The following is a 23,564-nucleotide window of genomic DNA, read 5'->3' as shown; positions in this document are numbered from 1 at the left end:
TCTTTAAAAAGTAATGCTCATCACTTTTTTTAAATTTTATAGTTTGCGTACATTATTTTTCTTTTGTTATTATTTGATTTTGTTTTTGTTCGCACAAAACAATTGCTTTACACTACTTTTTTATTGAAGTTAAAGTGTTTAGAAATGTAAATTTAACTTAAGGCATACAAATCGGCAGATGTTATGCTTATATATACATATACATATATATAAATATATATATAAATATATATAAATATATATATATATATATATATACATATATATATATACTACACATACAGTCCCTTAAGCTAATGCTAGCGTTAAGCGATATGTTAAGAGATAATTCCTCATATACAGTTAGGCATATGCAACAATTGACGAACGTCTCCTTCCAATTAGAAAACATAACACGCTAATTCTTATTGGGTTCACAATCCAATTTCTTCTAGTGCGAATGAGTTCTCTCAATTAAATAGTATACCAAATGCATCCTGCAAGCGCTATATATATTTATATATATGTAATCCTCAAAACCCAGTTCAATACGCATATGTATATATATAAATAAATATATATATATATATATATATATATATATATATATAATGTATGTGTGTGGGTGTGTGTGTGTATTCATTTAAAATAAATATATATATTTTGATTCTATAAAAACAATCGAATATGCTAAGTGCCTATACTATAAATATGTATATATATATATATATATATAAACTTGTATATGTATATATACTATTATATGTATATATACATATATATATATCTGTATATATATATGTATATAAACATGCCACAAACTTTGTATACTCGCCCCACTGAGTAGCCGCAAAGGTGTTTGCTTTAAGTTCACACAACTGCTGCCCCTAGTACATACTATAATTAAACTTTATTTGTTAAACCATTTAGGTCACGCAAGCAGGCAGACATTTCCAATTGAACCAACTCCGCTATGAATCCAATTGGAGATATTTTTTTAGCTGAATTTGTTGCAATTGAAGTAACTGCTGCTGCTGCTGATGATGATGATCACCCTTGCTCAGTGGTGTGCGCATACACACAGACTCACACACACACACACAGACACATACACACATATATACTCTCTCACACATACACTCTCTCTCACACACACATGCAAAATTCATAGTCTATAGTTGGTCTGCCTTCGTTGCTCCTATCTGTTTCCTCAACTCTCACTCATACATTGATTAAAATTGGTTCACAAGTTGTGTGTGCGCGCTGTACAGTGAAGATGCGTTATGATGGTTGGCAGAGGGAGTGTGTGGTTGGCGATGCCCAGAAGTCTGGCTTGACGAACGAGGCGTGGGGGCATTAGCTAAGCCTTTCAATGGGTGCTGTGTGATATTATGCAACTGCGAGAGTTCTTCAATTGCATGTAAAAAAATAAATATTATTTAAAAAAATAAACAAAACAAAAATAAAATGAGAATAGGTTGGAATACTGTTTGCCTAGATTTTGATAGCCGCCCTACCCCCCACCCTCAGCAACAACAAGAATCAGGCTGCTGGGACGATCGTGTGTTCCCAGAAAGAGAGAGAGCGAGCGAGAGAGAGGGTTTATAGAGTTAGATATGATATGATATGAATAATGGATGGAGAGATAAAAGGAAAAAACATTGTTGATGTTAAATAATTTTAAGGCAAACAAATAAATTAATTTAAAAAATGAAAATTGTTATTGTAAAGCCTCAGTTCTTAAGTTATTTATTTTTTAAACATTTAAGCAGCGCATATGACACTGGCAATTGACACATGACACCTTGTTAAACTATACAAAAGCAACCAAAACAGAAAGAAAATAATAATACTATTAATAATATATGTAACAATCTATATGCAACAACTATACACATATAGACACACACATTCAGCCAGAACTAAGAAAATTTCATTTCGTTTAACAAAATGTCGTGCAGAGTCATTTCAAATAGCTTTCAAGACATTATTATTATGATTATGATTGTATACCATTATTATTTATTATTGAAAGAGTATGCCTTTCACAGGGGCGGCAGTACGGATGCCACTATTATTTTTATTTGGCACTGCCTTAATAATATATATATAATATATGTATATATATATAAACCTATAAGCACGCTGCGAGGGAATATCCCCAATGAGTGCGCCTACTGCATTATCCATCATTTCTATTTGGCCACTGCCATCAATATTTCATAATAATTTTTACTTTTTATTTGCTCCTTTCATATTTTATTGTTTCTTCTTTTACGCCGCTTGTGAAGGGCCTTAAATTTAGTTAAAAACTTCTTTTTTTTGTTCAAATAAATTGCATAGGAAATGCTTACGCACATTGTTATCAACTAAAAACAAAACAAATCCAATAAGAAATAATACAAAGAGAATGTCTGTTAACGAGAGAGGAGGCGAGAGAGAGAGAGAGAGATAGAAACACATGTAATAAAGTATATAATTAATATTATTAATTGTACCAAAATTGATAATTGTAAAGATAAAAAAAAAAACAAAAACAAGAAAAAAAGGTTTGCATATGATTACACTATAAACTAAAAATGTAACATTTAACTAAACAATATTACCTATGCAGAAAGTATACATAAATTATATTAAACATTACCATACAACACCAACACCAACAACAACAACAAAACATCAATAACAACAACCATCAACAGCGTGATTCACTTTTTCTGTATACTTAAGAGTGAAATTTAAAGCTCGTTATGTAGTATATATATATATATTCGAATATATATCTAGATATATATATATATATAAATATATATACTTTTAACGGGCTCTAACTAATAAAAACAAAAGCTATAGGAAAAATGAAATGAAAAATCCATTCAATAACAGCAGACAAAAACAAAACAAAACAAAAACAAATCATAAATGCATATTTTATTTTATTGTATGTATCATATAAACGAGAATCAAATAAAAAGAAAAAACCAGAAAACAACAAAAATACAAGTAGATTAAATTGTAGTTAGACGAAGAAGAAATGGAAAAACGAAAAACCAGAAACGAAAACGAAAAAAGATTATGAAAACATGTCAAAAAAAAATTACAATAAAAACAACAGAAAACAGCAAAACAAAAAAGATGCTGTAAACAAACAGTTCGAACCAACTTGCTTCCAGGGGGTGTCAGAGAAATTAGCTATATATACACATATACAATGTTTGTATATATATATATTGATATGCGCAGTTAGTCGAAAAACTGTTAATGAAATTTACTAATGTTAATTTTAATTTGTTTTTTATTGCCAATATTTCAGACTACCCTCGTATGGATATACGCAGTCTAAACTGAAGATTAAATAAGTCTCGCAATAAAATGTTTTTATTTATTTTTTTTAATTTCTTTATTATATATAATTATTGCGATGTAAAAAGGCCTCTAGCTTGACTAAGTGGGTTTTCTCTTCCCAATCTAAATCGTTTACCTACTGCAATTCACGATTTTTGGTGTTACTACAAAAAAGTTATTCCTTATATATATACATTAGGCGATCTATAGTTCAGAGCTTTTTCTATAATTGGAATATCGCGCATAGACATTGTTAGTTCTTGGAATATTATACCTTTTTTCGGTTGTACGAAATGGATACAGGAGGCAAATTAAAAGAACTAAAATTAAAAATTAAAATGGTTTTAGAATCAAAAATTTTTAAAATGTTCGACATTTTTAGACATGTTTAGCTTTTATATGATCAATTGGCTATATTGACTAAATTTAGAAGAAATAAAAAGGCAAGAATTGACCAAATTGCGGTGAATTGAAATCTGTTTTGGTTTGTAGCCATTTTCGATCTTGAAAGATTACTCGGTCAATTGAAGTAAAAAAATTTGATCCAAAATAATCTTGATACTACCAATCTTGATTATTTGTAGAACTAATAAACTGAGACCTCAAACGAATTTTAAGTAAATAAGGTTCTTCAAAAGATTTCAATAAATTTCAATTCATGTTAGTTCTATGACTTTGAGCAGCAATCAATATCAATCTTCATTTGACCAAGTTAGAAATTTCAGCTTTTACAAAAACACAGTTTTATTTAGCTACGTTAACACATTTACAAGACTAAACCAAAAGAAAATAATCTTAACGGGCCAAGGAATAGGGGTATATATATATGAATGTAGGTATAATTAAATACTAGACGGATAATACACGATGTTTTGCTTCAGAGGGCGTGGCAAACACAGTTAGACAAATAAATTGCAATTGGCCCTTTCTCACTTTGGTTTTAACAAAAATTTAATGCGTGTGGAGGGAAAGCTTGGGCTGGAGGGAGGACACAACAAATTGGGTAAGGATTGTACGAGTATAAAGCGTTAACTTAATCGGAAAACAGACGCATTAAGTACACAATCTAAAAAAGGTCGCCTTAATGGCATTTGTAAGGCGCTCTCTACAATTATAATGCTGCCCAGCAGCAGGTTTGTTTGACTATTGAATCCAACGACAACGACAATGATCTAAAGTTCCGCATTCAGATCGCTTGCTTCCGTTGCAACTGGCGGAGTATCTGAATGTCCAGTATCTCCGCCGTAGCCTGATCGATTGCTGTTCCCGCAGCGTGCAATTAAATCGCTGTAGGGCTTATCGTGCAACAGGCAAACAAGTACAACGGTCATATTATCACCGCCGAGGCCGCCCATTTGGCAATCGGGCGCAAGACAGTGATTCATCAGTTCCTCACAGATTTCTTCCGGCTGTTTGCCCTGGCCGATGCGCGTTCGACAGAACTGCAAAACATCCTCATTGGTCATAACATCCCAAATGCCATCGCATGCCAGCACAATGAATTCCCAATCTGGCTGAATCAGTCGCGTCTCCACATCCGGATAAGCTGTAATGGCAATAATGGACAAGGTGTTATATTAAAAATGCCAAACTCTTTGTTTCTTTGTTGCTTGTTGCTTGTCTACCTGTGACTATTTGATCTTCCGGCTTTTTGTTCGCTCGCTTAAATACAAAGTCACCCAATGCACGTGAGAGTGCAAGATTGCCATTAACACGATTGAATTGCACCCAGCCGCCGCCTTCGATAATGCGTTTCGATTCCGATTCATTGTTTGGCTTGTGATCTATCGATAGCGTCTCCAGCTGCCCATTGACACAGGCAATGGCACGAGAATCGCCGGCATTTGCGCAATATAACATATTGTCTTTTACGAGGACAACGACAGCTGTGGAACCGGCCATTTGTTCGCCCCATGATTCATTGTGCAGCATCTCATAGTCAATGTCTAAGAAACCCTGCAAATTTAATAGATGTATATGAGTCATATAGAACAATCATTAAATGCGTTGCTCACCAATTATACAAATAGATGAAACAACTAGAATAAACTTTCTCAACAGGCAGCAAAACACATTTTTGCTCTTACGATTTCAATAGGCACCAAGAGTTACGCACACAAGCACATATATGCTAATACATGTGCAAGAGTGCTTGTCGTGTGCATGAAGTAAAAAATAGTTTTTTTTTAAATGCGTCAACGTTTTAATACCCTACACAAAAATAAGTATGGCAAAATTTAAAATGATACAAGAACGTGGCAAGTTCTTCCATTATTTGACTATACGTTCTCAAAAGATAAAGGGTGCATTGAGAGTAAGCTAAAAATATTACGTAAAGTGTCCCGTTAAGAGAAGGCGAAAGAGCGCCATCTTGCTCGATCGCTATAGGCTTCTGACTTTCATACTCAAATACGAAGTTCAGATTTGATGAGTTGTGTTGAAAAAGTTTTTTTTTCTAGATGTTTCATCAAGTTTGTATTTCTCACCAGTTTCAGCGCCTTTTCAATGTCATTCTCATTGTATTCCGGCCTCTTTAGTATAAATTTATGTAAATGCTTGCCCGCATATTGGGCGACTGTTGCCCCACCATGTCCATCGTAAACAGCAAAAAATGCTGCCTTTGGATCGTCTGGCAGGGCCAATATATGTGTATGGGAATCTTCCATGTTGATGCGCCATCCCTGCATGCAGCTGCTGCCTACGCGATATTTTTTATTCTGGCAGTAGGATGATTCCTTGGCGGTCACCGGTTCAGACAAAGTTTGGCCCATCTTCTCGACTTGATTGTGGCTGCTTATCAATTTACGTTTATTATCTGTGTCAGCAAATTAAACAGAGTATATAATAAGTAGATAAACAGGGAGATTAGCATATCAAATTTAATGATATGACCCGCATAAGACCGCAGCAAACAAACGTAAAGATTACAGAAGCATCTATATACATATATTTATATATATACTATATATATGTATAAAAATATATAATATATCGATATCGATATTTGGTAACACTTATGTGTCATTTGTTTGGAGTTCATGCGGGCAAAGGGCACCCGCACAAAGCCAGCAGATAAAACTGATAAAACGCTGATAACAGAACAACGTCCAAGTCGTCTCTGACAGCGAGCTGTATTAATAAATGTGTGGCAATGCATGAAAGCACTTGTCTTCCGTATCTAGTTTACACTTGGCGATAATTTTAATATAGACAGTGAAGAGTTTAGAACAATGTCTGAGTATCACTATGAATATAGCAAAAAAAAAGTGGTTGTTAAGCTCACCTGGCAAAACATTAACAACTTTAGCTGGCCTTTTAAGTTGTGCAAATACATTAATGTGGCAACCGCTTGAGCGGTCTTGTTCAACTCCTTTGGTCTGCTAAATGCGTTGGCGGCACGTGTTCTACGTTCGTTGCAGTTGCAATTTTTGCTTAAATTATTGCTTTAACCAAATGTTTCAACAATTGCGAATTGTTATCGTTCTTGTTCTCATTCTCGATAAATGCGAAAATGCAACATGCCGTCGGTCAAATATCGTATTCAATATCGATAGTATTTTTTCACTGTTTTTGATTGCGAATCGCTGTTTTCCAAAATGAAATACGCAACTTTTAAAATGCAAATTTTTGTGTAATTTAAAATGTAACTAAAATCAATTTGTGTAATGCCAAACAAATCACATTAAATGCTATATTTGTAGGCGATGCTAGGCAGGCGTGCGTATCATAGCATTCAGCTTTCAAGCGCTCAACTTTCAAAGGCTAGCGGCTATAATTTGTTTCAAATGAATTTCAATTTAAATTTGTATTCAAACGAGAAATAATGTTTTAGTTTAATTAACGCTTGTAATAACATATCATCTGCCTAATTGTTGTTTATTTATTTGTTACTTAATGCTTAAAGTTCATACAGTTGAATTATTGCCTTGTACAGATTCTACTAAGCTCAGTCGCTTTCACTCTCTCAATGCTCTTATCTCAGCTTAGCTTTGATTTGTTTTTTTTTTTTGTGTTTTTGGTCTGCCAAGTGCATTGAATTTTGCGAATTCTGTTTTGCGGCAAACGAATTCAAGGACAAATGACGTCAGCTAAACAATTTCGTGCTTGCTGTTGGTCAGGGGCGCTCATTTCGATTTGACGAGGGATCTATAGAGTAACTACACAGCTCGCTGTACCCGCCTCTGTTTTTTCATACTAAGCTTGTTTGTTTTGTTTTCTTTTTCTTTTTTATTTTTGATTTCTTGTTAAAAAATGAAGCAAGACAAAAACCATATTAAATATTTGGACAGCAGCGGAGACAGCGAGCAGCGAGTGTATTCCTGATAAAGAACTGTACCGTCCGCTTTCTCTCTTACTGTTTCTCTTTTTGAGCTTCAATTGAATAGCGTTTTATCGTCGTCAGCAGCATTGAATGCGTTACAATAGTCAATGAAATTTGTTTGCTTGTTTGTTTTTTTCGCATATTTTTTTAAAGTGGGCGTGACTGACTATTCTTAGTGCGGGCACTATCGCACAGGAATGCAATGGTCTGCCAATCTTACCCGGGCTCTTTTTTGTCAGCGCCAAGCAGTGGCCTCCACAGTTCCGCTCGCTCCCTCTCCTAACTCTATTTCACCACTGTTCTTATCGCCTCTCACTGCATTTTATTATATTTTTCTTTTTGTTTTAGCTCATTGAAAGTGCAACCGAGTCGCAGCACGCATGATATTTTCGCAAACCTCTTAAAACGCGCATTTATTATGCATTTAACGTTGTTGTCGACTGCAATCTCCCCACCCTTTTTTGCGATGCATTCGCTAGCCATCAGCCATCAGCCATCATTTGCCATTTGCCATTCCCCCTCTCTAAATTTCCATATTGTTTGTCAACGGTCACATCGCATCCAGATCCCGAATCCGATTCCGATTGCTATCCCAAGCTCAAGCGGCGACATTATCGCTGCCACTTTCCGACCAACTCTTGTATGCAGTCTGCATGCAAATGCTGTCAAAGTAGGAAGAGTGGAGAGAAAGAGAGAGAGAGTAGTAGCGAGAGCGGGAGCGTAGTTGCAGTACACATACATACACACACACTCACGCAGATATCGCAGCAGTTCAATCACATTGCACAAAAGTTCGAGGTCAGTTATAAAAATAAAGTTCTACACACATACACGCATGCATGCGTCTATGCATGAGTATGTGTATGTGTGTCCCGTCAGCTCTCATTCGAATTTGTTTTGTATTAATTTTTGCATGCGACAAAATGAGTTTCTTTGTCTTTGGCCTGTCTACAGGATCGAAAAGCTTCGAGATGGGGTTGCTCGCTGGCTGGCTAGCCTTTGTTTCATTAATTCCATTAATTCCCATTCAAGTGGAAGTAGGCCACTGGAGTTCTCCTTCTGTGTAACTCGAGCGGCGAATTCGAGATGCCGCCCTAACCCCCTCCCACTACTCTTTTGCAATTGTGTAATGCGAGACGGGGGCAATGACTCGAGCCTCAAGGATAATGGAAAGTTAAGCTGCGCAGTCACCATCGCAGTCGCCGTCGTAGTCGCAGTCGCAGTCGATCCACCTCCAGACAGAAGGAGCAGCAGACCAGACCAGACCAGACCGGAATGCTGTTGAACTCATTTTTTTGTTGTGTTTTCGAAATGAAATTTCGTTCATTTCCAGAGAATTCATGCCACAGATTTGGTTCTGGTTCCAAAAGCCAAAGCCAAACTAGTTGGACGACTCGACTCCAGTCGAGTTCAAGGATCCGCGACGTTGGCTGCTGGTTCATTAACTTGTTTGCTTGCTTCATTTTTTATTTTATTTTTTTTTTTTGGATGCCGCCAGCATCCGCGGCGAGACAATAATGATCTTCGCTGGAAATGCGCGCACCCCTCCACTTGCTGTTGTTGTAGTTGTTGCTTGCTGTGTGGCTGCTGTTGGTGCTGTTGCTGATGGTGACTTAATTGCCGCACCCTGAGTGCCTGGTCAAGAAGATTAACAAAGGAACATCATGCCAGCCAAATTCAATATATGAAATATATTATATGTGATGTGTTAAATGGTTCAAGATTCACTCGACAGTCACAGTTATCGATTTGCCTACTTGTATACCCTGTACATCTATAGTTAATGGTAAGATGTGCTCTAAATTCAACATAGAGGGTTATGCTATTGGTCATAAGTTATGCTTATTGGCATGTCCTGAATAAATAACTTAACTAATCGATAATTATCGATGACAATTATTTTTTATGTGTAAGCATTGATCTGACAGAAAGCTGCTCCTAATATTTATAGACTAGCTTTCGTTTCATTCATCTGTTTGTATGCTATATTAAACTAATCGATATATATCGATTTTAAGCAAACATTCTTTTGTTGAAAAAGATGAATTAGGTTAAAGAATAACTGAATAAAGGGTAATAACGTCCTAATTACATAGTCTCACTAATCGATAAATATCGATTGCAACTATTCTAGACTAAAGTAAATATATTATGTGTTCCAAAGGCCACGTTATTCTGTCTACTTAGAGTCATAACTAAATAACTCAAAAGCTTAGCTAATTAATAACTACCGTTTTGCGAAACAGTTATTTCAAAACATATAGAAGGAATTGGAAAGAAATGTTTCTAAAAGCTACTCTTCAAGAATATATATTCTTTTGACGCACAGTTTTTCAGCCACTGTTCCTTCAGCCTAACAAATTATAGTATAATATTACTTTCAGATCATTTTTCCCCATTTATATTTCTTAGCTCTTATAGCTTCAGATTACCTTTTAAACGTGTACGTTCAAGCACAACGCACTATGGCTTGGTTTTATGAATTGAGCCAGATTAATATAGTTTGCTTATAGGGCAGCAACCTGGCACAAGGCGAAGTCGCTGTCGCTGTCGTTGTCGTTGTCGCTAGTGATTCACTTGTAAAGTGACTAATAATCGAGGCCTTGCGAAAAAAGAAAACATCGGGTGACTAAGATTTGGATATGAACTAAAGGAAGTCAAGGCAAAAACATATACAAAACAGAAATTTAAAAGATGTGGAAGCAACAAAATATAAGCAATGGATCATAGAGTGGAGTTTGGAAAAACATAAAAAAAATAGAAAGATTCAAATTTGGTTATGGAAGAGCAAAAAATGCAGAGAGAGTGTGCAAAGACATATAATCTATATATGTAGAGGATTACAGAACCATAGTATTCCATACTATTCCACGCTGCATATGCAATCGAAATGATAAACGTTTAAAGTTGGATATAGTGAGAACATAATCTATATCTCAATCGTCATCGTCTGAAAATAATTGTGATTCCAAGCAATTGGTCAGGCATTCGTAGCGAGTGGTGCGACCCAAAATCGAGCGAACATCTTTAGTGAATCGTAGTGCGTCCAGAAAGGGCAGCATGCAGAGCAGTTCATTGTCCTGTGAACCAATACGAAAGCTCTTAATGTTCACTGTATTGCCAACATTGAAGCTGTTCTCCATGGGACAATCATCCAGGAGCAGTACACTGGCCAGATCCTTGCGAGCCAGCGACACGAACTTCGCGCGAATGCCGCAAATCTCGATGCAATCCTGTCGAAACATGCGGTGATCCAATATGTTTCGACCAGCATCCAAGAAGTCCAACACACGCGATGCGTAAATCTCCGAGGCAGCGGTGAAGACCACCAGATTGTACCACTTCGAAACCCGATCCAAAAACAGATCAACATACGGCCGCTTATAGACGTAGACGTTGGCATCGGAAATGGGTATATCGAAGGTGTAATCATATGGCACCGACTGTACGAGCACGGACTTTGCCTTGTATCGGCGATTGTGTTCGGAACCTGTGTCCGACGTTTCTTTCACCCGGTAGAGTATTACAGATGAGATCAGTGTTTCGTCCATGTCTAAAATTAACGTCTTGCGGCGCACCATGCGCAAACGCTTTTTCGATATTTCAGTTAGCCTATCATCCTCCATATATGTTATGGGCGTATAGTTCATTGATTTCGTACGAATTTTCACATATTGAGTGCGAAACTTCTCACGTAACATGGGAACCGCTAATACGATTCCCGTTACAATAATCCCCACAGTGCCCAAAAAATAGAAACTGTTGAATAAAGGCAAGAATGAGGTGCAAATTTGATAGAACTCGCTAAGCTACTCACTTCGTGACTAAGAAATTGCTTTGGCTTTCCATTTCATAATACTTTATATTTACATACAATTCTATATAATCGATTGATAAAATCTTGACTTATATTTCACAGTCAGCTTAATGGTTTTATTCTTTTCTATGCTTCCGCTCTCTTCTATACTTCAGAGCCAAATGCAACTTTCTCTCTAGAGTTCGATGTGCATACCCGATCGAGTAATTGAAACTTCTCATTTATGTACAGTTACTTAATACACACTGTCGTCTAGTATTTGAATCTGTCTGAGGTATCGACATCGAAAGTAATGTTAAGTCTGGAGCTCGAATGAATCAGGGTAAATCAATCAAATCCAGAATTATAATGAAATGAGCTTCGATATCGGAGTAGCTTGCCTGACTCTCAATGCCGTCTGCGTTGTCGTCGTCGGGTGCGGGTGCGGGCGTGGGCGGGAGCATTGACAATGATACAGTCATTAAACTGATCGTGAGTGACTGAATAGCAGATGCCCTGTGCTTTAGTTTGAGCTATAAAGTAATATCATTATACATTATACATATTCATTATATTATAAGATATATTCCTTGTGTTGTGTATTCAATATATGGTTATCGATCTTTTTAGAAAAATACGATATTTATCGATATTTGTAACTATATTTGAAACTAATCTAGTTAAGATTTAAGAATGTATATCTTTACTCTAATCTATTCTCTTCCTCTCTCTCTCTCTCTGTCTCTCTTTTTTTTAGTCGACAAGCGGAGTCAAACAGTAGATGAACGCAACTAATATACCCATTAATGCGTACAGGGTAGCCATTGAACGCACACATTCGCCAAGGCGAAAAATGAAACGCCAGCCATGAAAATGCAGCGCCAGCTACAATATGTACGTTCCCATTGCCATTCCCGTTCCAAGTTCCATATTCCACGTCCCACGCTGCCCGCTCCATGCCATGTACCCAGTGCTTGCTATATGACGCACTGGCAGTAGAGTGGGTGGAGGTGGCAGTGGCAGTGGTGAAGGAGGTTGTGGTGGAGGCAGCAGCAGACCTGATGCGAATGGTGGCGGAGACGCTGACGGAAGTCGCCGACTGACGATCGAGGCGACGTTTGCAGTGTAAAATATTGCGCTGGCCTTGGAGCGGCACGCACGAAGCTGAAGCGGCTGCCTGTCAAGACGATTAACAACGACAACAGCAGCAGCCGCAGCAGCAGCCGCAGCAGCAGCCGCAGCAGCAGCAACAACTGCAGCAATAACTGCAACTGTGTCCCTGGTTTGTGTCGTCCGGCAGGAGCTAAAATTAATGCACCATATTGTGCGCATCTGTTCAGATACACACACACACACATGTAAGCATACAGACATGCACGCATGCACACGCATACATATTCATACATATACATGTATGTATATATCTACACATGTATGGCGACTGTTGCAAATTTGCTGTGGCGTCTGCTGCTTGTCAACTTCAACCGCAATTGCAACCACAGAGCTCTGGCATCCTTTTCGCAGCAACTGTTTTTAACACCCGCATCTGGACACATGTTGCTGCCGCGTGCGACTTGCCACAGTTGCAGCATGCAACACGCCCAAACCGGAAAGCCAGCCAAATTCCTCAAAGTTGTGTCATCTTGCCAGCCGCATGAATTTCAATGCTTAAGCAGCTTAGGATAACAACAAATAAATAATTTAACGAAGAACAGAACGTAGACATAGATTACAAAGACGTTAGGCTAGAGAGAAAAACGTACAACTTAACGAAGTGTTTGCGTCAAAGAAGTACTGAATGCATAAGCAGCTTAAAATAATAACGAAGCTTAGGTGAGAGAGGAACCATGAACTTAACGAAAGCCGGAACGTAGACTTAGATCGCAACAACATTAGGTTACAGAGTCAAGCGCAAAATATGTATGCTAACGAAAATATGTAGATTGAGCTTTCAAAGTAAGGTTAAAGTTGAGATTAACAAAGACTATGTAGAACAATGGAAAAAGTGAATAGAGCTTTCAGTCAAGAAGCTTTCACTGCACATAAGATAGAGTTTAATAAGATCTACGATAAGAATAATATACTAAAATATCTTAGTTTAATCTGGGAATGCTCTTAATTTTGTCAAAATGTCAAAGGCAAATGTCAAACATAGCTATTTGGACTCATAAAATTACGTATACGTGTTGTTAGCCTGAACCTGTTACAGCAATTATTTGTTAAGCTAAAATTAAACAATAAATTGTTGTTGTTATTGTTGTGGTGATTGTGAATGCAAAATAAATTGCGCATAAAGTTTAATCACTTTGACTTCACACACACATAGAGAGAAAGAATGAACGAGCGAGCGAAAAGAGGAGGCAGCTATCGAGCAACGACAACGCCAAAAAATAAAAACGCATAACAAAAGATTCTACACACACACACTCACGATTGCACATGTATGTGGGCAGCGGGCAGTGCAAAAAAAAGCAAAAAAAACCGGCAACAACAGTCAGAGACGGAGTCAATAACCTCCAGTGCATTACTCACTTTTAAAGACCGTGTGTGTCCTTCAACAAAAACTTATCTCCATCTCGCACTCACTTCACTAGCTATCTCGTTCGTCCACTTGCTTATTTGCTTGACTATTTTGCTTTTCTACAATTTATAATTAAACAATTTTGTTGCTGTTTCCTTCCTTCTCCTCCTACTGTACCGTTGCCCTCCTTTGCAACTTGCTTGTGTTACTGTTGTTGTTCTTTGCACAAGTGTGTCTGAGCAGGAGCTCAGCCGCCACTTTGCTCTGCTCATATCGCCCTGTCTCGCTCCTTCCTATCATCATTCAATCCATTGATTTCGCTTCAAAATTTCAGACTTGCCGTCGATTTTTGTAAACTGCTGCGCATTTTGGGCGAGATGAATAAACTTTAGCACGCTTGCGTGACCTGTTGTTCCCTCTCTCTCTCTCTCTCTGTCTTTCTCTCTCAGTTCACTCTTTCTTTTTACTCTTCTCCACTCTGCCGTTGTTCTATCTCCTACCCACGCATACAGGCGCAGCACATCCGTTGCCAAAGTTGTGCCTCTGTGTGTGTGTATGTATGCATTTGTATGGAGAGTAATGTCATTGACTGCAATTTGTTAGCAAAATATTTCAAGTGATAAATAAATTCTACATGGAGCTACACATTTCATGCCAATGAACTCAATGCAAAATTTTCATCCAAAATTGATGTTCGCTGCTTTTTGAACTGCAATTTCGTTTTTTTTTTAGTTGCGGCTTTAGCAATTTGCGCCCCAATTGAAAACGGCAAAAACTGATGGAAAAGTAGACGAACACGAAGACGAAGATGGGAGACTTTGCCAGAGACTCCGCTCTGTCGCGTCGTTTTTCTACACAGGTTGAACGCAACGTAAACAAAGAATTTCTTTTGTTTGTCAATGGATTTTATTATATATACTCTGCACCTTTAAAATAAATAAAAAGCGAGTGTAATAAAGCTATACAAATGTATGTAAAGGCAAAAAATAAGAGTCAAAGTCAAACAAAATTAGTAAATTTTCTTAACAGCTAAACATTTGAAAAAGTTTACGGCATATCTGGCCATCGAGCATGCTCCACATAGAGTATTCATGTTTTAAATTCATATATTATATTTATTTTGAAAGAAGCAAGCGCAAAGTCGTTGTTGAGTTCACTGCATTCGATCTCAAGCAAAAATAAAACATGAACGACAACTGATATATACATACATACACATAATTATATATATATATATATATATATATATATATATATATATATATATATATATATATATATATATATATATATATATATATATATATATATATATATATATATATATATATATATATACGTATACATATATAAATTTGTTTGTATGCAAGCATTTACATATGTGTTCATTGTGTTTAATCGAATGCAGCGCGTGCATAGAGTTCAAGTTGATTTATCAACGTTTTTAACATATGCATTCTTTACAAATAATACAGAATATATGCTCAGCTATATGTAATATCAATAGGCGCTTTAATTAAGGCTTAATAGACATCAAAATAGCATGGACAACAGTTACATTGCCCAGCTTACCGTTAAAGTGCCTGCAAGTGCAATGGAGAGTGACGATGTCATCTGGCGCCTTGCTGGTTGATTATTCTCTCCAATGCCCAAAGCTGGGACTTAAGTTTCATATGCTCATGTTACAGCTAAGTCGGTCAATAACTTGGCGACTGTGCAGGAAAGTTTTTGTTTTTAATTTTTTTGTTTCTTTCTTGATGAACTACAGCTTTTCGCTTAAGTTTCAGATGCTGGTTTATTTAAGAGCTGACCGGTTTAATGAGTCGAACTTAATTTGCGCCCTCAGAAAAAGGCAGCGACAACACCCATGCTAAGCAAAAATAAAAGCAGGAGCAACAAAATATAACCACAGCAAACAATATACACAGAGAGAGAAAGAGAAAAAAGAGAAGAGTAGCAGAAGCGACAACGACACGTCTGGCAACGGGGCCTGCGGCTGGGAGAGTGGGCGACGCAGGCTGCAGAAAGAACAGATATCAATGTTTGTATGTGTGTATGTGAAATCGCCCAAAAAAATCAAGCAAAACAATTGGCCGAAAAAAAGGCGAAGTGAAAAACGGCAAACCGAAATACAAAACAAAATGATGCTCAAGTAACTCATATAAATATGTGTGAGTGTATGCGTGTGTGCAGCAGCAGCAGCAGCGGCGCAGTCGCGACGTCGGCAGAGCCATCGCCATTGCCAATATAAACGACGATCGAAAGATGCAAAATGTTCATTCCGTCGTCGTTTCGTTTCTGTATGTATTTCGCTGGCCAAGAATTCAAATATAAAAAGTCAACAAAATAATAAAATGAAGCATGCGAAAGCAGCGATCGCGCACAGGCACACACAGAGCCATACATTCGCACACATACACAAACACACGCATGCGGAATTCAACTTTTTTCTGCAACGCTGCGTGCGCCGCCATTGAACGTCGACGCCAGTGGAGAGTATAAAAGCTTAAACTCGCTTCGTACTCGAGTTTATTAAAACCAAAACTGTGCGAGTGTCATGATCGTTGAAGTCGAGAGTTGATTACGATTAAAATGTGAGAAATTTAAAAAAATCTTGTGAAATAAGGCGTTGCCCTAATAGAACTAGAGTGAGCTATACAAGCGAAAAACATTTCATTCCAATTCGATTCAGCGCAATAAAGAAACACACACAAAAAAAGAGAAAATAAAAAAAGTACCAAAAAAAGTAGGCACACGCCCATCAGCCGCCACGCGACGCGCAACACAAAAAAAATCGAAAGTGTTCGTGTTCTACTGACATGGATTACTTCTGCCTCTACAGCAATAACAACAACTACATCAACAGAGCTAACAATAATGGCAGCGGAGAGAAACTAGCGTTAGTTTTGTCTATGACGTATGAGAGTGCAGGTACCTAAAATACGAGAGCGTCAGCGCCAACGAGAGAGAGGCCAATAAGCTTCAACTTCGTGCCAGCCGCGAGCTGTGCAAAATAGAAAGCAACTAGAAAAAAACGACACGACGACGACGATCGGATCGATTCGCGTGTACGTGCACTTTATCATGACGTTTGTGTGGGTGTGTGCGGCGGGGCGATTGTTGAGAGCAGAGCAAGAATTCTAATGCGTCGCAATCAGCGGGAGCTTGAGCAGCAGCAAGCGTCACATTGAACTTGAACTTTAAAATGCAGTCAAAGTAACAGGCCGCATAAATATGTACATTTGTACACATACACACGAATCCAAATGTATAAATATCCACATATGAATTTATTGCTGCTATTCTAGTTTGACGTTCGCAGGGAGCATATTTTGTTCGCTCTTCTACACATTCTCTTTGCGTCTGATCATTCGCGAATCGGCATTCGTTTGGTTCGCATGGAATTTTCGCCGTTGTATTTCGGTTTTAATTTTGTGTTTGCAATTAATTTGTTGCTTGACGAAAATGCGAGAAAAGTGAAAGTTTGCTATGAGTGAAAAGAGCTCGTTGGCCCGTGACTTTTTAATACATATTTAACAAGAAAAATAAAAAGCTGAAATACATGTATCGAACGTACGCAAAGCACGAAGCAACAACTTAATAAATTAAAACGCTAACGAAAATAAAACCCGAAGAAAGCGGCAGCTCTGCCCACGCTTACTTTTCGCCAATATCCGTAGCCGAGAAAAAAAACATTGATGGAGCAAAGTAGTAATATTTTATTTTCTTTTTGAGGCGCATTTCCTTATAAATCTAGCCTCTACTAGGCTTTGTCTGTGCATTTGATATAAGGTCAGACATAGCCTATGAGAGGTTAGGTGTAGCAAGGGGTCAAACAGCAAAGAGCGCCCATTAAAATGAGCTGTCGATTACCGTAATAGCGAAACATCGAACTGATAACTGTGACGATAGCCGCAACGACGACAAGGAGAAAGAGAAAGATATAATAAAATGTGGATAAGTGTGCAGAGAGAGCGTATGTATGTATGAATGTGGATTGATAAAGAACAGCAAATATGTATGTATATACGTATTTGTGTACATATGTGTGTGGAACATGGCGTTTGCTCTAATCGTGTCTTCTACTTTTTTCATTCGTAGCACAACTGTCGATATTTGGAACGATGCTAACAGTAACTGTAACTGTTTACACACTAGAATAATGTTTATTTGTTTATACATACATGTACATATATATATATATAAATGTCTATGTCAATAAAAGCACTTTAACGATATTTGATTATTTTGCTGTTTTGATTGGGAATAGAAAACCATTTGCTATTTTTTTATTTGGTTTTGGTTGAGCTCAGCAAAGAGCATCGGATTACCGAGATAATTGTCGCCAGCCAAGCGGCAAAGTTAGAAATATTTAGAAACAAATGGCAGGCAATCTGTCTGCGCGTGTGTATATAATAAGAAATAAACAACAATATTTTTATGATGCCAAATGATTAAATTAAAAGGAATTGGCTGGATTTGTTTTGACTTGACTGAACCACATTGAATAGCTGGAACAAAATCAACATTTTCAACGTGGCTTTAAGGGATAATACAATATGAATTTTAAAGTTTAACGGATTTCTCGGATCTGTGTTGTAGCAAAGAGAAATTTGTCAAGCATGACTAACATTGAAGAGCAGTTCAATAAGGAACTGCCAACTTGAGCAAAATAGAATAGACTGCTTCACATATGCGCAATTGCTGACTGCTACATTACTACACTGAACTGCACTGCTTATATAATGTATGTATTTGGGCAAGCAGTGTAGTTCGACTATTTTTAACAACAATAAAATGCACTTAGTTAATTCAGTTGCAGCCGATGGGAAGATTAACGAGCGAAGCTGTCGCTTCAGCTGCAGTAACTCCCACAATGGCAATGCGACTGTGCTTTGGTTTATTTGCAACCGACAGACATAAAAAACGCTCAATGGCCAATGCGTTTTGTCGGCTCGAAGTTTTCTCACACATAAAGTCGAAAAATCGCAAGGCATTAGCCAAAAAGCCGAAATAACAGTCGAGATGTCTTACCCTAATGGCCAAACAGTTGGCCATTCGTATTTTAGAGCCAGCCATTCAAACTTTGCCTTTTCCAACGGTTGCAGTTCAGCTATTGCATCTGTCTTTTCGCTTATGTAACGCTGTGCAGCTCATCTCATCTGCCCACATATTGGCTTTTTACTTCTGGGCTTGACCTTCGACCTGAGTCATTAAAGTTCAGCCTAAGCTAAACAAAATGAAACAAATGTGATTTAATTTGTACGCAAATTGACAGCCCCACACAAGCCACGCCCACCTGTTAATTAATTTTCAGACAGCATACAAAACACAATAACGAAAATAAAAAAAGTGGCCTACAAAGCCGGGCAACTGAGAGCGAACAAAAAATATGCATTGCGGTAATAAATTGACCCACTTTCCAATCTGCAACCTGACCCAACTAGCAAAGCAAAGCAAAGCCCAAAACCCAATACTATAAAAAAAAACCAAAACAAACTCGACAAGCGACCAGCAACAACAAAAGCTGCAGCAGCAGCAGCAGCAGCAAACACTTTAGTGCAACAATTTAGTGTCGAGCGAAACGAAAGACTTAAGCAACGAACGCGATGCAGGCGACGAAGCTGCTGACAAGCAGCGGCGCCCTCTAGCGTCAGGCAGGGTAAGCTATAGGCATGTCTGCACGTGAGCTGCAGTTGAATGCATATATATATATGTATGTCTATCGGTATGATCAAAATTAGTCTTACTCGAGTAATTTGTGATGTGGAGAGGTAAAGGAGGGCGGGGCGTGGCAGACTGGGCGGTGGCAGCGCCAATCACTTCGCAAATGCAACTTCAACTTCAACTTTAAACTGCAATTGGCTGCAAATGCGAATTGAGTAATTGGCTCGCCGTTGCTGCTGCTGTTGTTGTTGCTGTTGCTGCAGTTGCAGTTGTGCGGACCTGAAATCAAATCCAATTGGCATTGTTTAAAAACTTTAACAGCAACAACAAACAACAGCAAAGCAACTTCAACTGCATTTGAAAGCTGCAATTTTTTACATAAAAATATTTCAAAAGTGAATAATTCAAATGCTGCTGCTAAACATGCTGTCATATTTTTCAGTTAAATTTAGACACATTTGACTAAAAAGTAAAATATCTTAAGCTCAAAATGTCGAGTTGGCTTTTAGAACTCAAATTTCCTAAGCTCACTGGCATAAAATCTGAAAATGTTTGAAAGAAATATTTAAAATAGTTTTTAAATTTTGAAAATTAAAAAATAACCAAATGATTGAAAAATATTTATAAAAATAGTTTAAGATTATGACCAAAACTATTTTAAAATTTAAAAAAAAAACAGTTTTAAGCTATTTAAAAACTATTTTAATATTGCTTAAAAAATATTTGAGAATTATTAAAATTATTTTAAAATGATTTGTATTGTTGTAATAAAATATATATATTAAGCGCCTTTAAAAAAAAATATAAAAGCAAAATTTAAATAATAACTTAATTAAAATTTTAAAAATAAAGTTAAAAAAATGATCAAAAAACTGATAAAAAACAGATAAAAAATAAAAAAAAAAAAGATTTCAAAGAATATCTAAATAAATATAAAAAAATTATTAAAAAAAGATTATAAAAAAAAAACTAAAAAAAAAAATAATAAAAAAAAATTATCAAAAAACTGATAAAAAAAATATAAAAAATTAAAAAAAAAGATTTAAAAACATATCAAAATAGATATAAAAAATGATTAAATCAAGATTATCAAAAAAAAAAAAAAAACAAAAAAAAGATAAAAAATGTTCAAAAAAAATTATTAAAACAAAATTTAAAAACAAAGATAAAAAAAATTATATAAAAATATTATAAAAAATGTATCAAAAAAATGATAAAAAAAATTATCAAAAAAAATAAATTGACAAAAAAAAATGTAAAAACTAAGGGTGTGATAATAAAGTTTTCCAGAACTTTAAATTGATGAACATGGGAGTTTTTTCGTAGAGCTTTAATTGCAGCTTTATGCAACTTTCAACTTTCAGGTTAAACAAGAAAGCATACCCTGTAATTAGTAAAGATAGGGTATACACAATGTATTATATTCAAATAGTTAAAGCTTCAACTTGTTGAGCTCGTCATTATCTTTCACTTAAGAATTAAGTATGGAGTATATTCTATATATATATATTTATAGATATATATATATATATTAGATATATATACATCGTTTTTTAACTCTCTTTACGCTTTGGCTTAGCCATTTGGTGTTTTTTGGGCTCAAGTCGCTTGGCCAATCAACTAGCCAACACTTGCTGCCAAGTCCAGTCCAAGTCTAGTTGAATTTCATGCTCTAGATACTAGCATGCAGTTAGTTTATAAATATATATATATAGTCTGTGTGGCTTGGCAACTGCTTTAATAATAAATATACAAAATACTTGCTGCTTTCAAAAACTTGATATTTTTATAGACTTTCCGATCGATTTCGATATCGATTTGAACGGCAAATGCTTAAAAGATTTTGTTTTTTGCTTTGTTTGAACACATTTTACGAGTGCGCGCCCCAAAATGCCAATGCTATAAACAACTGTAACAGCAACAACAACAACAACAACAACGGCAACAACATTCACAATCGTAGCAACAACAAAAGCCATTTCCATTGTCCGTCCGCAAGGTGTTAAAAATATGAGCTTTGTTGTTGTATAACCACAAGTTGGGGGAACAACTTAAAAATCGATTAACAAGCGCGTAATTATGGACATATTTTGTGTGTGCACAAGTGTTGCAGCAACAACAACAACAACAGCAATCAGCTGATATATGAGATGAATATATTCATATGAGTTTATGAAAGTAAATGTCAAAAGCTTTAAGCGAATCGACACAAAAAATGCCCTTGAACTTGAAATGTGCAGGCATAAATTAGCAGGAATGAAAGAGAGAGAAAGAGAGAGTGAGATGAAGAGAGAGAGAGAGAGAGATAGAAGCAGCTGTCATTTTGGCTTTCACTTTTGCTCAAGCATTTCAATTCTGTGTGAAGGGCTCTTCATTTGAGCCAAATGCAATGGGAATTTTTTCTTTTTTGGAAGGTAAACAAGTGCGACGCCCAGTTATGAGTGTGTGCATGTGTGTGTGTGCGTGTGTGTAGTTGTCTCGATGCGTGTGCGACAAGGTCAACACCTTTCCTTTTGCCAGAGCGAGAGAGTGCCAGAGAGCCAGCGGTACTCGAGTTAATTGAATCAAGTGTAATAACAAGACAAGAGATTGCGCATACGCCCCGTTTGCTGCTGTTAATTAAAATAGATATTTGCATAAATTATATAAGCAATTGTCGTATCTGAATTAAGCGTGTTAATTTACTGCAGACAAACGAACAATCGAACAATCAGACAGTCGACTCAATTGGCCAATCTATCATAACTCTATCAATAGCTCAGGCAGACAGCTTCCCTTCATTAACTAACTGTGTGTGAGTGTGTGTGGTGTGTGTGTTGGCTTTTAGTTTAGCTGCAGCTTATGCGCTATCAATCGCGACACGTCAGCAAACGACAACAGCAGCTGCCACCTTAATTAATCCAGTTTTTATGGAGCGTCTTGTTTAAATTAGTTTGACATTTAAGTTTAGCGAAGCCAATGGCTACTGTAGTTGTTGTTGTTGTTGTTGCTTTTGCTGTTATTATTGCTGTTCGTCTTCCTCGCCATCATCTATGGTCATAAATTTTTAATTTCTGGCACTGACGCGCTCATCATAAATTGCTTTTTAGTGCTACACAAAGTATCTTAGCCAAATGTGAAAAGAGCAAAAGCGAATGCCTTTGGCATTCAAATGACCAGATCTTATGACCAGCAAGAGATTCAGCAACCAGTTGAGCGGGTGAGCAAATGGACGAATGGACGGACTGACGGAGAGACGAACTGACAGACGATTCAGTCTCAGTCACAGCCCAGTTTTCAATTCTCATAGAGTAGGTAAAAAAAAAACAATCGGACGTGTTTGATGATGAACTTGATGCCGATTTGAGCAATTTGAACAAGCGCTTAACAACAATTTTTAAATTTACCAGCAAGATTTGATTTCTGACTTTAAAATTAAAAGTTGTTCTTATGCAAATTGTATTTGTTGTTGGGCCTCTGCTCGTATTTATATTTAATTATGTTAATTAAACAAGCGGCGAATGCGGGCAATTCTGTTCGAAACTCTAAACTGGACTGCGGCATAAAAACAAGTCGGTGAGACCTCTTATATATATAAGGGTATATACCCTGAATAGATCCAGTATGTGCATATATGGACTTGTTGAATCAAATATGCATACATATATATATACGGATTTGTATACATACGCTACATACGTTACATACGTTACATACGTTGCATACGTTGCATACGTTACATACGTTACATACGTTACATACGTTACATACGTTACATACGTTACATACGTTGCATACGTTGCATACGTTACATACGTTACATACGTTACATACGTTACATACGTTACATACGTTACATACGTTACATACGTTACATACGTTACATACGTTACATACGTTACATACGTTACATACGTTACATACGTTACATACATTACATACATTACATACATTAC

At 36.7% G+C, this 23,564-nt stretch overlaps 2 protein-coding genes across 2 annotated transcripts; both read right to left on the bottom strand.

The window, feature by feature from the left end:
* Positions 1-4,091: 4,091 nt before the first annotated feature.
* Positions 4,092-6,957, bottom strand: LOC111604484 (probable protein phosphatase 2C T23F11.1). Its single transcript, XM_023322571.2, has 4 exons — positions 6,608-6,957; positions 5,811-6,139; positions 4,950-5,280; positions 4,092-4,870 (listed from the first exon to the last, which is right to left on the bottom strand). Exons 2-4 carry the CDS (start codon positions 6,093-6,095, stop codon positions 4,497-4,499), a joined length of 990 nt encoding a protein of 329 aa, XP_023178339.1. The 5' UTR covers positions 6,096-6,139; positions 6,608-6,957; the 3' UTR covers positions 4,092-4,496.
* A 3,491-nt stretch (positions 6,958-10,448) lies between these two features.
* Positions 10,449-11,789, bottom strand: LOC111604497 (CTD nuclear envelope phosphatase 1 homolog). Its single transcript, XM_030225290.1, has 2 exons — positions 11,463-11,789; positions 10,449-11,404 (listed from the first exon to the last, which is right to left on the bottom strand). Exons 1-2 carry the CDS (start codon positions 11,492-11,494, stop codon positions 10,582-10,584), a joined length of 855 nt encoding a protein of 284 aa, XP_030081150.1. The 5' UTR covers positions 11,495-11,789; the 3' UTR covers positions 10,449-10,581.
* Between the last annotated feature and the right edge of the window lie 11,775 nt (positions 11,790-23,564).

Source organism: Drosophila hydei, unplaced genomic scaffold, assembly GCF_003285905.1.
Source record: "Drosophila hydei strain 15085-1641.00,03,60 unplaced genomic scaffold, DhydRS2 tig00008128-arrow-arrow-pilon, whole genome shotgun sequence".
Classification (NCBI taxonomy): Eukaryota; Metazoa; Arthropoda; class Insecta; order Diptera; family Drosophilidae; genus Drosophila; species Drosophila hydei.
This window is presented reverse-complemented; position numbering and strand designations above follow the sequence as displayed.